Below are 13,178 nucleotides of genomic sequence, written 5' to 3'. Positions count from 1 at the left end.
ACAGTCCTACAACAATATGCTACACCTGTACTACAGGTGACAATATACGACTGTACTACACTACAGTCCTACAACAATATGCTACACCTGTACTACAGGTGACAATATACGACTGTACTACACTACAGTCCTACAACAATATGCTACACCTGTACTACAGGTAACAACAATATTCTACACCTATACTACACTTACAACAATATACTACAATTTAGGCATTTAGCAGACGCTCTTAATCCAGAGCGACTTACATTAAGCAAGAACAAAAAGCATGGCAATAAATCACATACATAAAAGGTATACGTAAAAAGTACTTCACCTTAACTACTCCTACATCAATATACTACCCCTTAACTAGCGGTAACGACAACAATAGACTAAACCTTAACCACAGATAACAACAATGTACTACACATTATGTAACAACAATGTACTACACGTTAACTACACTTAATAACAATATGCTACACATTAACTACACGTAATAACAATATTCGCATTAACTACACTTAATAACAATATACTACACCATAACTACATGGAACAACAATATACTACACCTCAACTGCAGTACAACAAAATACTACCTACATATATATATTATATATTACTATATTATAATACTACAGGTAACAACAATATATAGAGATGGGCACAATACAAAATACAAATAAAAGAATAATGATGCCTGATGTATGTAATTTAAATACAGAAGAGAATAGTAAATTAGGCGGTCTGTAAAAAAACAGAAGAAAAGAAAAGATTTAAACAGGCTGTTCGGCACTGTGTACTGAGTAGGCTATTAGTCCTATACTAAACTTGGTGATAAAAGTTAATGTCTTATTAGGGAATAAAATTAAGGCTACGTCATTTTAAATTCACAAAACATAATCTTGAAAAACATTTTTTTTGTTATAAATTAAATCTGATTATTTTCTGGCCAGCAAGTATACACTTAAATAATAATAGCCTACTCAAAAGCAATTAAAATGTGTATTAAAAGTACAAATACATTTAATTGAAATACTACCCATCTCTGACTACAGGTAACAATGATAATACCACAATACTAAAGGTAACAATAACACTAGTAATACTCCAGATAATACCACAATACTAAAGGTAACAATAACACTAGTAATACTCCAGATAATACCACAATACTAAAGGTAACAATAACACTAGTAATACTCCAGATAATACCACAATACTAAAGGTAACAACACTAGTAATACTCCAGATAATACCACAATACCAAAGGTGACAACAGTGTAATACAAGTGTTACAGATGTGTTTGTGTATTAGATAGCAACACGCTCCACGTGTTTGGTGCATTCCACAATCACACATATTAACCGTATATATGGACATTAAAGGACAACTTTAGTTTTTTTTTCAACCAAGGTTCATGTTTTAGGTTATTATTAGAGAAAGTGTACATTTTTCTTTAATTTGCTGATTTCTTTCGTTTTAGGGGATTTTAGCTTTTAGCTTACAAAATGTTATTATTATTATTGTTTTTATTATTTACTGCAGCCTACTAGTGTTGTGGAGCTCGCATTGACGTCGATCTCCTCCTTTCCCCAATAAATCCAAAAATAGTGTGAATGAATACTTCCAAAGCCTTACTAAAGGATAAAGTATGCGTCTTCTCCCAATCCTTGTCACTCTTTGTTGTTGCCGGCACAACGGAATGTAAACAAGAGCCGTGTGTGAGCTGTGTCGCACCAAAAAGTGGTGACCTGTTCCTGTAGGCTACATTTGAATCATCATGCAATCACCACAGACTGCAAAGCATAATGGGTCACTGCAGTCCGTGTAACACGTTGGGACACATCGGTGCATGCTCACAGGCTTGTGCACTTCTCCGTGACACACAGAGAGAGGCTCAGGAAACGTTATATAAATGCGATCATTGGTTGTTTATTTAGTGCAGTGAGGGCTTTCCACGGTTCCACCTCTGCTTGGAGGAGGAAACTACAAGCTGTTGCCAGACCTGGACAGACGGGCGCGGCCGTTTTCCGCTGTCTGCCTAGCGTCTTTTCCGGGTTTTTATACAGCCGGTGGATGGAAATTAAGCTCCACCCGCGTGGCAGAATGCCCGCTGCGGGGCAAGCGTTTCCGGGAATCTGGCCGTCGCGGCATTTAGCCGTGTGGGTGGAGCTTCTTTTCCATCCACCATGCTGTCTAAAAACCCGGGAAAAGACGCCGGCAGACAGCGGAAAACGGCCGCGTCTAGCTGTTGCCAGACCTGGGCAGACAAGGGTGGCCGTTTTCTGCTGTCTGCCGTCGTCTTTTACGAGTTTTTAGACAGCTGGTGGATGGAAAAGAAGCAGACAGCTTCTTTTGTCTGGGCATGGAATCTTAGGTGTGCTTCACTGACTGTGTGTCATAGGCTCAATGTCAGTTTGACACTTTCAGTAGATCCCGGGATCTTTTGTTGCCAGATGTAATTTCTTGGGGACTATAGTAAATAATAAATAAATAAAATCTCTATAACATTTTGTAAAAAAAAAAAATATTGCTCAACCCATGCTCGAATGCTCAAAAACAGCTAAAATCCCTAAAACGAAAGAAAGCAGCAAATAAATAAAAATCACACCCGTGTGAACTGAGTGGTGCAACTCCTCTCTCTCTCTCTCTCTGTCTCTCATATTAGCAGGCAACAGTGCAGCACTATCCCTCTCTCTGTTTCTGGCACAACAGCGCCCCTACTGGTACTCATAGTCATATACTGGTGCTCATTAACCAACACAGACACACATAGGTGAACACAGGCATATAGGTGGATAAACTTAACTCATTCTATCCATCAACAAAAAGGATAACTGAAAGAAGTATTGTAGTATTGGAGATCAAACGGTCCATGTCATGATGGCCCATTTCTGAGTCAATGGCCACTCATTAGACACGTTGGGTTTATGGACGCACGCGTATTGGGCTCATTAAATAACAGCTCCGTAGGGCCGAATGAGCGGCCATTGATTGACATGAAAATAGACAACTCACACCCTTTCGGAATGGCGGCGTTTCGGCCGGGTTTCGGAATGGCGGTGTTTCTGGATGGCGGTGTTTCGGAAATGGAAGGCTGTCCCCAACACGGACATTGCTGTTCCTTGGAGTGGTTGCGCCACTCGAAAAGAACACTCTAATAACGACCTAAAACATGAACCTTGGTTGAAAAAAACTAAAGTTGTCCTTTAACCACATTTATATTGATTTGAGTTGTATTTATAAACTTGACATAGCCTACAATTGCGTTGACCTTTGGTTGTGAATAAAATATATATATTAGAGAATAGAAAATATGGAGCATATATTACCATATTTACAGACACATGTAGAGAAACTAACAAAATATAAGAATCATAATGAGCATAATGGGAACAAAAAATGAACACTCCTGACAAATATTGAGAAAATACTGTTGATATGTATTAGTAACTTTGGTGTTGAGTGTTGTGAGCTATGTGATGATGTGACATTCTAAAGATGATAATTGTGACACATGAAGACAAAAGCAGAAACGCCATCTTCATGGTAACGTTCATTTGATGCCTACACTATATTGACCCTGCAGTGACAGCATTATTTACTGTAATATTATCTGCAAGTGTCATCATTTGAAACGCATACATTTTTGTAACCCCCACCCCCCCTTCATATTAGTGCAAATATATAGCCTAGTATGTCACATGAATAATTTTAAGAGCAATGTGCGATGTGTTGAATGAGCAATAGGATTGGCCTAGCTTGCCTGAAACATTGACACATAATTTTTGGTGAAATAAGGAATAGCAAACTCCTACTATTCACATTTTCTTTATTAATAATTGACTGCATGAAGCAGATTGAAATAAGTAGAACATCACTATGAGCTTGATGTAATGATGAACCAAAATTCTGTATATTTTGTAGCAAGTGACACCATTGTACAGGGTTCAATTTGTAAAAAAGAAATATATAAAAAAGCTGAAAAATAAAGGAACCCTTTACCATTTTCACCTTATCTTCATATAATTGGTCCTCACTAATCAAAACAAAGAATTCAGCTGCTCTGTTTTCCCAGAGCGCTAGCAAACTCGGTGGCTGGGGCTAGCTAGTTTCTTGGGACATTTGTGGTCGTAGTGACTACATCTGTCATTAAGAAAATATATTTTTTCAGCGATATTCTTAGTTACAAGGGTAACTATTGCAATATTACACTTGAAGGTGTGGTTTAACGTGATTATTGCCACTTCAGTGATGCTTGCGGAACTCGACTCGTCTCGTTCCTGACCGCATCCCTGTCGTGGCAATAATCACGTTAACCCACACCCTCTTGTGTAATAATATTGCTTAATTATAACATGGCACCCTTTACTCACTCTGTCTCAGAGGAGGGCTGTGGACAGTTCAGAAACCTGCCTATACCAATGGCATCATTGATGGGGATTCCAAGCTACAGCCTTTTCCATCAGGCAATGTTAGCATGCTGAAATAGAAGCCATTGTTCTTGCATTAATAATAATAATAATAAAAAAGGTTTGATCTTTGAGATGACCTATACCAATAATGTCTCTGGTAGACACAGGTTTCTGAACTGTCCACAGCCCACCGATGAGTCACTCTTACAATGAGCATTACTGATCCACCAGTTATATGAAGATTATATTGAAAATGGGTGGTCTTTTAAGCCCTGTGTACTTGGAGACAAATAGTGAAAATAGCCAATCTACAATCATCGCAGTATTGTAGATCTGTTAATTTTTGCTATTCGTGTTTTTTTTAAGTGAAACACTTTTTGACAAATTTTGAAAATGTTTGACGAATTTTCACACATTTTGACAAATTTTGACGTATTGTGACAAATTTGCCCCAAATAGGGGATGGTTAATTAATTCTGACTGGGTTAAGTTTGATGAAATGCCTGCTATTGATGGAAAGGTCGTCTAAAAGTTGATACAGGAAACGTCCACACATTACTGTGTGTGGTGGACACACAGACACGATACATCCTAGGAGCACACTCACGGTACTGTAGGCCTACACGGAAAGACACACAAACAAACAAAAATAAACCTTTCAACAAAATAAACGCTGAACTAAAGTCACTGATGATGACACAACAAGGGCGGGGTTTCATTGCAAGTCCGTTTCCTTCGAGGTCACATATCTTAAAATCACTTTAAAAACGGTAACCTAAATATGTGTGTGATATTCTTTTCAAAATGATAGGGAAATGAATATACCGAATACATTTTCATTGCCATCATACTTAGTTTGTCACCAAAAAAAGCACTTTTACATTTCCACCAAATAACATGGCTGCTTGACTATAAACTACTCATAAACAAACACAGTACTCAAGTAAACTACACACAACCGACGACTCAAACTCAGAGTACTCAAATAAACTTCGTCAATCGAGAACATAATCGACAAACAATATGCAAGTAGTCGTTGACCAGTAGTAAAACCTTATTCCCCATATCCACCACATGTACTTTGTGCTACAGAATTTGTATCATTCGTCATGGTTTTTATCATTCAGTAACATTACGGAAGAGTTATTGTTGATATGAAACCTAAACCTTTTGACGACGTATAGTTGAGGACAAGAGGATCAGAGGTGAACAGATGACATACATTTCAACACACCTCACTACTACACCTGAACTAACCTCACCTCACCAGGCTTTCCACCACCTCGGAGGAAAGCCTGGTCTCTGTTTCAAAAGTCCGTATGATCCTGTCGGGAGCGGATGATATGATATCGTTACGTCACGCTGTAGTATTGTTTTGTCGTCGACAGGCAGGAACAACAGGCGGCAACTTCCTTTTCCCTCAAACCGAACTCTCGTAGCCTGTAGCTTTTATTGAGAAAAATCGGTTTGAGGGAAAAGGAAGTTGCCGCCTGTTGTTCCTGCCTGTCGACTACAAAACAATACTACAACATGACGTAACGATATCATTATCATCCGCTCCCGACAGGATCATATACCCAAATGAAATGGTGCCAAGGCCACACCTGAACACCTCAGTCACACACACATCACAAATCTCTCTCTCTCTCCCTCCCTCTCTCTTTTCTCCCTCTCCATATCACTGTCTTTCTCCCTCTCCATCTCTCTGTCTCTGTCTCTCCATCTCTCTCTCTCTCTCCCTCTCTCTCTGTGTCTCTAAATTGTCTCTCTTTCTGCCTGTTTTTCTCATCCTGTATGTCTTTATCTTACCTTCGTCTTTGTATCTGTCTACTTAAGTTTTCTTCCTCCCCTAACCTACTGCTGTGTGTATTTGTTGTGTGTGTGTGTGTGTGTGTGTGTGTGTGTGCTAGTTTGTGTGTGTGTGTGTGTGTGTGTGTGTGTGTGTGTGTGTGTGTGTGTGTGTGTGTGTGTGTGTGTGTGTGTGTGTGTGTGTGTGTGTGAGAGTGTGTAGTTAAAAACTGTGCGTACTATGTGTCTGTCTGTCTGTCTGTCTGTCTGTCTGTCTGTCTCTCTGGGAAAGCATAGCCCATAAATCCAGCTCCAGATGAATGATGTGTCTGTCTCTCACTCTGTGTGTGCATGTGTGCGTGTGTGCGTGTGTGTGCGTGTGTGCGTGTGTGTGTCTCAGGTCCAGGCCTGGCGTTCATAGCATACCCCAAAGCGGTGAGTTTGATGCCGGTGGCTCCTCTCTGGGCTGCGTTGTTCTTCTTCATGCTGCTACTGCTGGGACTGGACAGCCAGGTACGCGCACGCACGCACACACACACACACACACACACACACACACACACGTGCACGCATGCACGCACACGCGCAAGCACCCCCAGAGCCACCTCTTTCTCACTCACTCTTTGCCTCTCCAGTTCGTGGGCGTGGAGGGGTTCGTGACGGGCATTCTGGACCTGTTTCCGGAGACGTCGAAGAAGTACCAGCGCTACCGCCACCAGATCGCCGTGGCCATCTGCTGCATCCTGTGCTTCATCATCGACCTCTCCATGATCACACAGGTCAGTCAGGCCGATGCGTGATTGGTTCATGTTTTGATTGGTATGGTATGATTGGTCAATTGGTTTGTTTTGTTCGCCGGGTTGTGTTTTTTTTTTTTTATAGGGCCGGGACTTTTAATTGCGATTAATTAACTACAGAACAATTATCGCGTTAAGAAAGCAAACGCATTTAATCGCACTCCTGTTTTCACACCGGAACGTTTCTCACAGGACGAGTTTCAGAGCAGGCAGTCGGACCAATATAAAACGGCGCACCAAACAGCCTCCAGTGCATAATGCATTGCGTTGCGTGCCGTCAGACAGACGGACAACAACACACCGCCACACATTCATCCAAAGGAATGGAGAAGCCGCTTATATCGCCTTTGCCCCGTAAATGGGACATTTACATTTTCAAAGCTATCGATGACAGCACGGTTGTGTGCAATTGCGGAGGGGAAGGTTCGATATATATGGGGCTGCTACGCGAACGTTAGCTTCCATGCTAGCTGCTTCAACAAGGGGGCTCGATTCGCTCGAACGATGCGCTGCGGTGAAGATTTCACCACATTAATGACAGCACAAAGCTGTCCTGATGCGAAACATACTGAAGCAGCAAGCGTGGATGTCGACACAGGTCCAGCCCCACATGGAACCTCTCCTTCCGATATGTAGAGCTACATTATAGCGGAGTGACGTTCCATATGGGGCCAATGTTAGTGCGACTCAAGCTATGTCATTGGAGTTGAACCCACGTCCAAGTCCAACCCACGCTCGACCAGACAAAACGCTTATGGCCTAACTCAAATGTTGGTATTGATAAATCAACCGAGTGATGTTATCTAATTGCCATGTTTTCCACTGTTCTGGAATTGCTGCCCCAACCCTGTGGAATGCATTGATTTCTCGTGAAAATGTGTCGCAAATCTTTGAATATATATATTATTAAAAAATTTTTTTTTGATGGAATGGATTAAGTTGTGACGGCACAGCTAGGGCTCTAACACGTATGTGTATGTGTATGTGTATGTGTATGTGTATGTGTGCATGTGTAGGGTGGAATGTATGTTTTCCAGCTGTTTGACTACTACTCCGCCAGTGGAATGACTCTACTTTGGCAAGCCTTCTGGGAGTGTGTGGTGGTGGCCTGGGTTTATGGTGAGACACACGCACGCACGCACGCACGCACACACACACACACACACACACACACACACACACACACACACACACACACACACACACACATTGTGCATTATGTATTGTGTTTTGACAGTGTGTGTGTGTGTGTGTTCTGTGTACTAGGAGCTGATCGCTTCATGGATGATGTGGCTCGTATGATTGGCTACAGACCGTTTCCATGGATGAAATGGTGTTGGTCTTTCATTACTCCCACTGTCTGTCTGGTAAGACGAGGATTATGACGATATGCCCCGGTTAAATTGTTCATTAAATAATTGTACATACTGTACCGCATGACGGCATTGTATTTTGTTTTTGTATGGTAAATTAGTCTGTCAAAGATTAAATCCAATTGATTGGTACGGTATGTTATAGTTTCAAAAGACAAATATATTGTTTTATAGTATTTTAGTGTTCAAACTGATGCCAGTTTCTTGGTTTTTATGGATTTCCTAGTTCACTGAGGCACTACACGGTCTCCCTGCATTTGATATATATATATATATATGCAGCACAAATCTTTGAATATACATTATTTCAGAGCCAACGTTCTTTTATTTATTTAAATGGATTAACACTGATTATACGTCGCTCTGGATAAGGGCCGATTCATACTCCTATTTTAGAGCCGAATAAAAGTCGGTTCGGCGCTGTAGAGCCTACAATGTGACGTCATTTGAGGTTCGGGGGGGCGGGTACAAGGTCAAGGTCAAGGTCAAGGTAAACTTTATTGTCCACAAGGGAAATTTGTCTTGGGCTTTCACCCCAGCTACAGCCACACATAAAACATCAATGACAACAAACATACATTACAGAGGAAGACACAACATTACACAATTGCACACATGATGTGGATAATCAGGCCTCACGTAGTTACCGCTGTTTCAGAGCCTCGTTCAGCATCTTAGTTGATGCTGATACAAACGATTTTTTAAATCTAATGTACTTCCACTTTGGTTCTTTGTATCTTCTCCCAGAGGGCAGAAGTACAAACTCGCCATATAGAACATGGGTAACATCACTGACAATTTTTTGAGCCTGTTTTAATGTAGCCTGCTCATAAATAGACTGAAGAGAGGGGAGTTGTCTTACCCCTATGATCTTCCCTGCAGTCTGCACCAATCTGAACAATTTGGACCTCAGTTGCACTGAGAGATTACCGAACCAAACTGTGATGCCAAACCTGACCAGGCTTTCCAAGACTGCTCGATAGAACACTAACATAAATCTTTGGTCAACACCATGAACCCTGAGACGCCGAAGGAAGTGCAGTCTTTGCTGTAGTTTACTACAGAGACTGTCAACATGTGTATTCCAAGTCATTGAGTTGTCAATACAGATCCCCAGGTATTTATATGAGGAGACCTGTGAGATGGTCGAGTCATGGATGACCACAGGCCTGTGGTCACCAATACTCTTGGGGTCAAATACCATCTCCTGTGTCTTCTTAACATTAAGAGTTAGGTGGTTGTCATCACACCACTTAACAAAGTTCTGTACCTCTGAAAAGTAGTCAGCTACATCCCTATCCTTATCCAGAAGGGCTAAGATGGCAGTATCATCCGAGAATTTTATGATGTAATTGTTCGGGTTGCCACTTCTACACTCATTAGTGTACAGGGTAAAAAGGACAGGTGAGCTAACGCAGCCCTGGGGTGCTCCAGTACTCATGGTTCTGCTCTCTGACATAGTGCCATTGACACTGACCCTTTGTGTGCGTTTAGTTAGGAATGAATGGTACCATCTAATAATAAGCGGATGGACACTTAGGTCCCTCAACCGCTTAATTAATAAGTGTGGCTGTATTGTGTTAAACGCTGAGCTGAAATCTACAAGAAGAAGGCGTGCATAGGCTTTGTTATTGTCCAAGTGTTTCAAAAGAAAATGGTCCAAGGTCAAGACTGCGTCCTCTATACCCCTGTTGCTCCTATAGGCAAACTGAAAAATGTCCAATGAGCAGCCTACCGCTGCCTTCAGCAGACTGACAATGATCTTCTCAAAGCATTTCATGACTACTGAAGTCAAGGCGACAGGACGGTAGTCATTATTTTCTTTGCAGCCTGCCCTTTTGGGAACAGGAATTATGATAGAGTCTTTCCAGGTGGGGGGAACAGTACATGAGTCCAGTGATTTCTGGTAGATGGGACACCAAGCCTCAGCTAGCTCCTGACTGCATGAATGCAGCAGCCGGCCACATATCCCGTCTGGACCTGAAGCCTTCCGGGGACATGTGTGGGAAAACAACCTCTGGACTTCACGTTCATCTACAGTAATTCCCAGATCACTGTGTGTGGATACAGACTCTAGGGCAGCATTTTGTTCATGCGAAAAGTCAGCTGTTTCAAACCTTGCATAAAAGTTATTTAATTCATCTGCCTTTTCCTTTTCATTAGCAACACAAAGGCCCTTCTTAGCTGGAGCCATGTTGGTCATGGCCTTCATAGATTCCCACATTCTTTTGGAATTAGAAGAGGAGCAGTAGGCCTCAAACTTCTCCTTCTCCTTCTGTTTAGCCTCCCTTATTTTAAGGTTAATCTCCTTCTGAATATTCTTCATGGTTACCAAATCCCCGCTGTTGAATGCCCTTTGTTTCCTAACTATGCATTCTTTGATTTCCCTTGAAATGAAGGGTTTATTATTGGGGTACATTGTTATGGTCTTTTTTGTCAACACATTGTCTTTACAGAACTTAATGTACTCTGTTATGGTATCTGTAGCCTCCTCCAGGTCTAGGCTATGGAAGAGGCTCCAGTCAGTACAACAAAAGCATCCCTTCAACGTTTCAATGCCATCATTGTCCCACACATAAATGGTTTTAACCTGTGGTTTACTGCTCTTAAGCAGTGACTTGTATGTGGGGATTAAATTAACAACATTGTGATCTGCATTGGCCAGAGGAGGTTTAGCCTTGGCTCTATAGGCGTTCTTAATATTGCCATAGCATTTGTCTAAGATGTTGTTCCCTCTTGTCTTACAGTCAACATACTGCTGAAATCCAGGTAGCACAGATTCGAGTTTACAGTGGTTAACGTCACCCAAGACAAAACACGGTGCTTCGGGGGTGCGTTTCAATTGCCTGTGAACACAGTCAGCTACAGCGGTGGCTGCCCTAGCAGCATTCGCGCTAGGTGCGATGTAAACAGCACACAACACAATGTTACCGAATTCGCGCGGTAGATAAAAGGGTCGCATACTTAGACATAGTAATTCAATGTCCTGGTTACACAACGACTCCCTCACAGTGAATTGGGAGCACCATTTGTTGTTTATGTAAACCGCGATCCCTCCTCCATGGCTCTTAGCCGTCCTAAAGTCGGCTCTTCGGTGCTACTGAAAATTTCTGACGAGCCGAAATCGTTTCGGCACTACAGCGCCGAAACAGCGGTAAAATAGGAGTATGAATCGGCCCTATAAGAATGTCTGTTCTGCTAAACGGCTAAATTGTCGATATGCCGCCCAGATAACCATCTCTCTCTCTCTCTCTCTCTCTCTCTCTGCAGTTTATCTTCTTCTTCCATCTGTTCAACTACAAGCCTCTGACCTACAACAACTCGTATGTGTATCCGTGGTGGGGCGAGGTGATCGGCTGGTGCATGGCCCTGTCCTCCATGCTGTGCATTCCTGTCAGCGTTCTCTATAAACTCGCCGCCGCCAAAGGAACCCTCAAGGAGGTTAATAAATTTTCTGAAACGGGTAGTCCCAATACTTGATTCCGATTGGCTGGTTACCAGCCATTCCAATGGCTGGGAGAGGGTAGAAGACCCTCCGCCGCGCGTCAGGTCTGCCTACGCCCCCCAGCCATTGTAAAATACCCGGTAACCTGAGACCTCTCGTGGCTTATTGGTTCAATCTAAAAGCTCACAATATTTGTTATCATCTATACTGTTTTGTCTATACTCCTGGTGATAATAATGCATTTTGTTGTTTTCAGCGTTGGGCTTATCTGACCACGCCTGTGTGGGGTCATCACCATCTGGAGTACATGTCCCCCGACACCCACATGAAGTCACTGCCCTCCCTGTCCCCGGGCTCCGACGACAAGGTCATCATCTTTGAGAGCGTCATGTAGTAGGCCTTTCCACCAATCACAGCTCTCCGTCATCTGTCCCCCCCCCCCCCCCCCCCAAAGAAAAAAACGACCTTCAGTTCCCGACCCCCTGTCGGCACACGGATCATACGGATTTGAAATGGAGAAGAATTATATTCCCTGGGTTTTATCGTTGGATCGACGCAACGACACAACAAGCCAACGCTTCCCAAAGATAAGCCATTTTATTGGGGGGGTGGTGGGGGGTGGGGGGGAAGTGTTCTTCAAACTGGTAACACATTTGGCTGATTTTATATTGAACGTTTTTTTTTTTTTTTTTTTTTACTGTTTACCCATTTCAAACAAACCTAAAATGTTCTGAAAATCTTTTTTTTTTTTTTTTTTTTTTTTATCAAATAATTTTATTTTGCTATATAGCAATAATTAAATGTCACAGATGACGTCTCGGGGGGGGGGGGGGGGGGGGAAGTTCTACCAACATATAGGTCCCAATGGGCTGGGGGGCTGGCAGCAATGCCATGTTGTCTTTGAATGGGGGCACGCATACTTGCACACTCATGTACACACACACACACACACACACACACACACTCTTGGCTTTTGTCCATTAGTATCTGTGGCCATTACACGTTCAGCTATACATCACCACAAGAACCTCCTCCATCAGTGATGATGACCACATCACCTTGTACAGTAACAACAAGCACTGCAATGCTGTGCCATTCAAAACCTACAGAAATAGCTCACTTTAGTCTGGCGTCTCCTTTTGTACACATCTGTAAAAGTTCCATGATCTGTGCATGTGTATATAATGGTCCATGTTTAAAGCCTCGTTTATGCTTCGGTGTTGCTCGCTGAAAACAGCCGACCTACGCGACGCGACGCGTGAGCTTCTAGGTCTGTCGTTTTCGACACGCGACAAAGTAGAAATGGGGCTTATATAAGACAGAGTTCTAAACAAGCAGACTGACGTAAAAACCTCTCATCTGTGACCA

At 42.4% G+C, this 13,178-nt stretch overlaps 1 protein-coding gene across 1 annotated transcript in view; it reads left to right on the top strand.

Moving 5' to 3' along the window:
* Positions 1 to 12,506, top strand: part of slc6a8 (solute carrier family 6 member 8) — a 72,508-nt gene extending 60,002 nt beyond the window's left edge. The window contains exons 8-13 of the mRNA XM_083769248.1: positions 6,596 to 6,708; positions 6,831 to 6,974; positions 8,009 to 8,111; positions 8,259 to 8,359; positions 11,636 to 11,806; positions 12,067 to 12,506. Of these exons, the coding sequence (XP_083625374.1) occupies positions 6,596 to 6,708; positions 6,831 to 6,974; positions 8,009 to 8,111; positions 8,259 to 8,359; positions 11,636 to 11,806; positions 12,067 to 12,204 (770 nt within the window). The 3' untranslated portion in view covers positions 12,205 to 12,506. The remainder of the gene's footprint in view (positions 1 to 6,595; positions 6,709 to 6,830; positions 6,975 to 8,008; positions 8,112 to 8,258; positions 8,360 to 11,635; positions 11,807 to 12,066) is intronic.
* The last annotated feature ends 672 nt before the right edge of the window (positions 12,507 to 13,178 follow it).

Source organism: Protomyctophum parallelum (genome assembly GCF_964188405.1).
Source record: "Protomyctophum parallelum genome assembly, chromosome: 7".
Lineage (NCBI taxonomy): Eukaryota > Metazoa > Chordata > Actinopteri > Myctophiformes > Myctophidae > Protomyctophum > Protomyctophum parallelum.
This window is presented reverse-complemented; position numbering and strand designations above follow the sequence as displayed.